The sequence below is a fragment of the Perkinsus marinus genome, assembly GCF_000006405.1.
Source record: "Perkinsus marinus ATCC 50983 genomic scaffold scf_1104296954558, whole genome shotgun sequence".
Lineage (NCBI taxonomy): Eukaryota > Perkinsozoa > Perkinsida > Perkinsidae > Perkinsus > Perkinsus marinus.
This window is the reverse complement of record NW_003208084.1, coordinates 1-1,338: the sequence shown is the minus strand read 5'-3', so window position 1 is coordinate 1,338 and position 1,338 is coordinate 1. Positions and strand designations below refer to the sequence as shown.

General features: G+C 49.3%; 1 protein-coding gene across 1 annotated transcript; it reads left to right on the top strand.

The window, feature by feature from the left end:
* The first annotated feature begins 206 nt into the window (after positions 1 to 206).
* On the top strand, positions 207 to 1,338 carry Pmar_PMAR008585 (hypothetical protein). Its single transcript, XM_002776053.1, has 4 exons — positions 207 to 378; positions 423 to 501; positions 544 to 797; positions 849 to 1,338. Exons 1-4 carry the CDS (start codon positions 228 to 230, stop codon positions 1,064 to 1,066), a joined length of 702 nt encoding a protein of 233 aa, XP_002776099.1. The 5' UTR covers positions 207 to 227; the 3' UTR covers positions 1,067 to 1,338.

The following is a 1,338-nucleotide window of genomic DNA, read 5'->3' as shown; positions in this document are numbered from 1 at the left end:
ACTTTAAGATTCGCCAATCTCAAGGGGTTAGTCACTACCCGTTAGTGAAATATACCCTATGAGTGCTACTCCCGGACTCGGAGTTCGTTATGGTGACACGCATGCGCATAGCATGGGCATGCGTGCATGGGCGCTGGCGAAAAGGCGTGACACTGACGTGAGGAGCCCCGTAAAGAGACATATTGCTGATTCAAGACCCTACGTGTAGGTCGGAACTCGAACTTTTCATGTCTTCCATCTCCCTCTTCCCCTGCATGGACATTGACGAGCCTTCCAACATTGAAAACCCCCTAGAGGCCAACAATGTTGCCACACCCGTTCAAAGACAGGAGCCCATCGTAACGTTGGCTGCTGCTATGTCGTCTTCTCCTCAGAGGAGTGAGTCCTATCCAGCTTATCAACATATGTAACTTCTATTATAGGGTCTCGCGGGCATGCTATTTGCGAGGTTGTTGGATGCCATAGACTATCGAGAAAAGGCGCCTCTCACGAGAAAGCCAGGTATAGTGTTCTACTCCTTCCTGGTTGATTGCTCTCTATTAGATTCTGCACCCGTCATGGTGGTGGTAGACCTTGTCGCTATCAAGGTTGCCATGTCGCTGCCCGAGGCCTCCTCGGATACTGCTATAAGCATCGTCATCTGGCCAACCCGCATATCATCTCAAAACCAACACGTGGTGGGCCGAAAGGCAGCAAAGGTCGTTCATCGAACGTCAAAAGCAGCACAGCTCGCCACAAGGCGCCCGCTTCCGAACCAACCATCTTCCTCCCCTTCGACTTGAATGCAACGGTGGGCGGTAAGGACACAAAACGGCTGCAAGATTCGCGAGCACATATTTGCTTTTCAGGTCTTCCTAGTGGATATACATGTAGCAGTTTCGGGTCATCATCCCGTTGTGAAACTGCTGTGGACAGCTCTCCCCTCACGAGTACGCCCTACTCGCTCGACATCTCTTATAATCCTGCTCCAGCTTCAAACTTCGAAGAGCTTTTCAGTTTACCTCCAGCGTCTTGGGTGCACGAGGTGCGTCAAAAGCTCTCAACAACTACTATTATGAAGTTCTAAATCGTCATTTGTTATAATTCCCGTTATAACTCTGTTGTACCATTCTTACTACCTCCCGTAAGAGGATTACTTACCCCTTAATAAGCTCCCTTACGGGTATCGTGACTCACGGCTTTGCTTCTGCTGCTGTGCTTTCGCTGGACATCTAATAATCATGCTACCGTATGCATGTGGACACTAACAGTGTTACATGGAGTACTTCTTGTTCGTTATCATCTTTTCACATGGGCGATACCCACGCCATGTGGAGCACATCATCCGATACCATGTTT

Bases quoted from the DNA above. Each gene is read 5' to 3' on its own strand.
- Pmar_PMAR008585 (XM_002776053.1), top strand. From the start codon at position 228: ATGTCTTCCATCTCCCTCTTCCCCTGCATGGACATTGACGAGCCTTCC. The intron at 502-543 runs GTATAGTGTTCT...GCTCTCTATTAG, and splicing joins GCCTCTCACGAGAAAGCCAG to ATTCTGCACCCGTCATGGTG. The intron at 798-848 runs GTAAGGACACAA...TTTGCTTTTCAG, and splicing joins CTTGAATGCAACGGTGGGCG to GTCTTCCTAGTGGATATACA.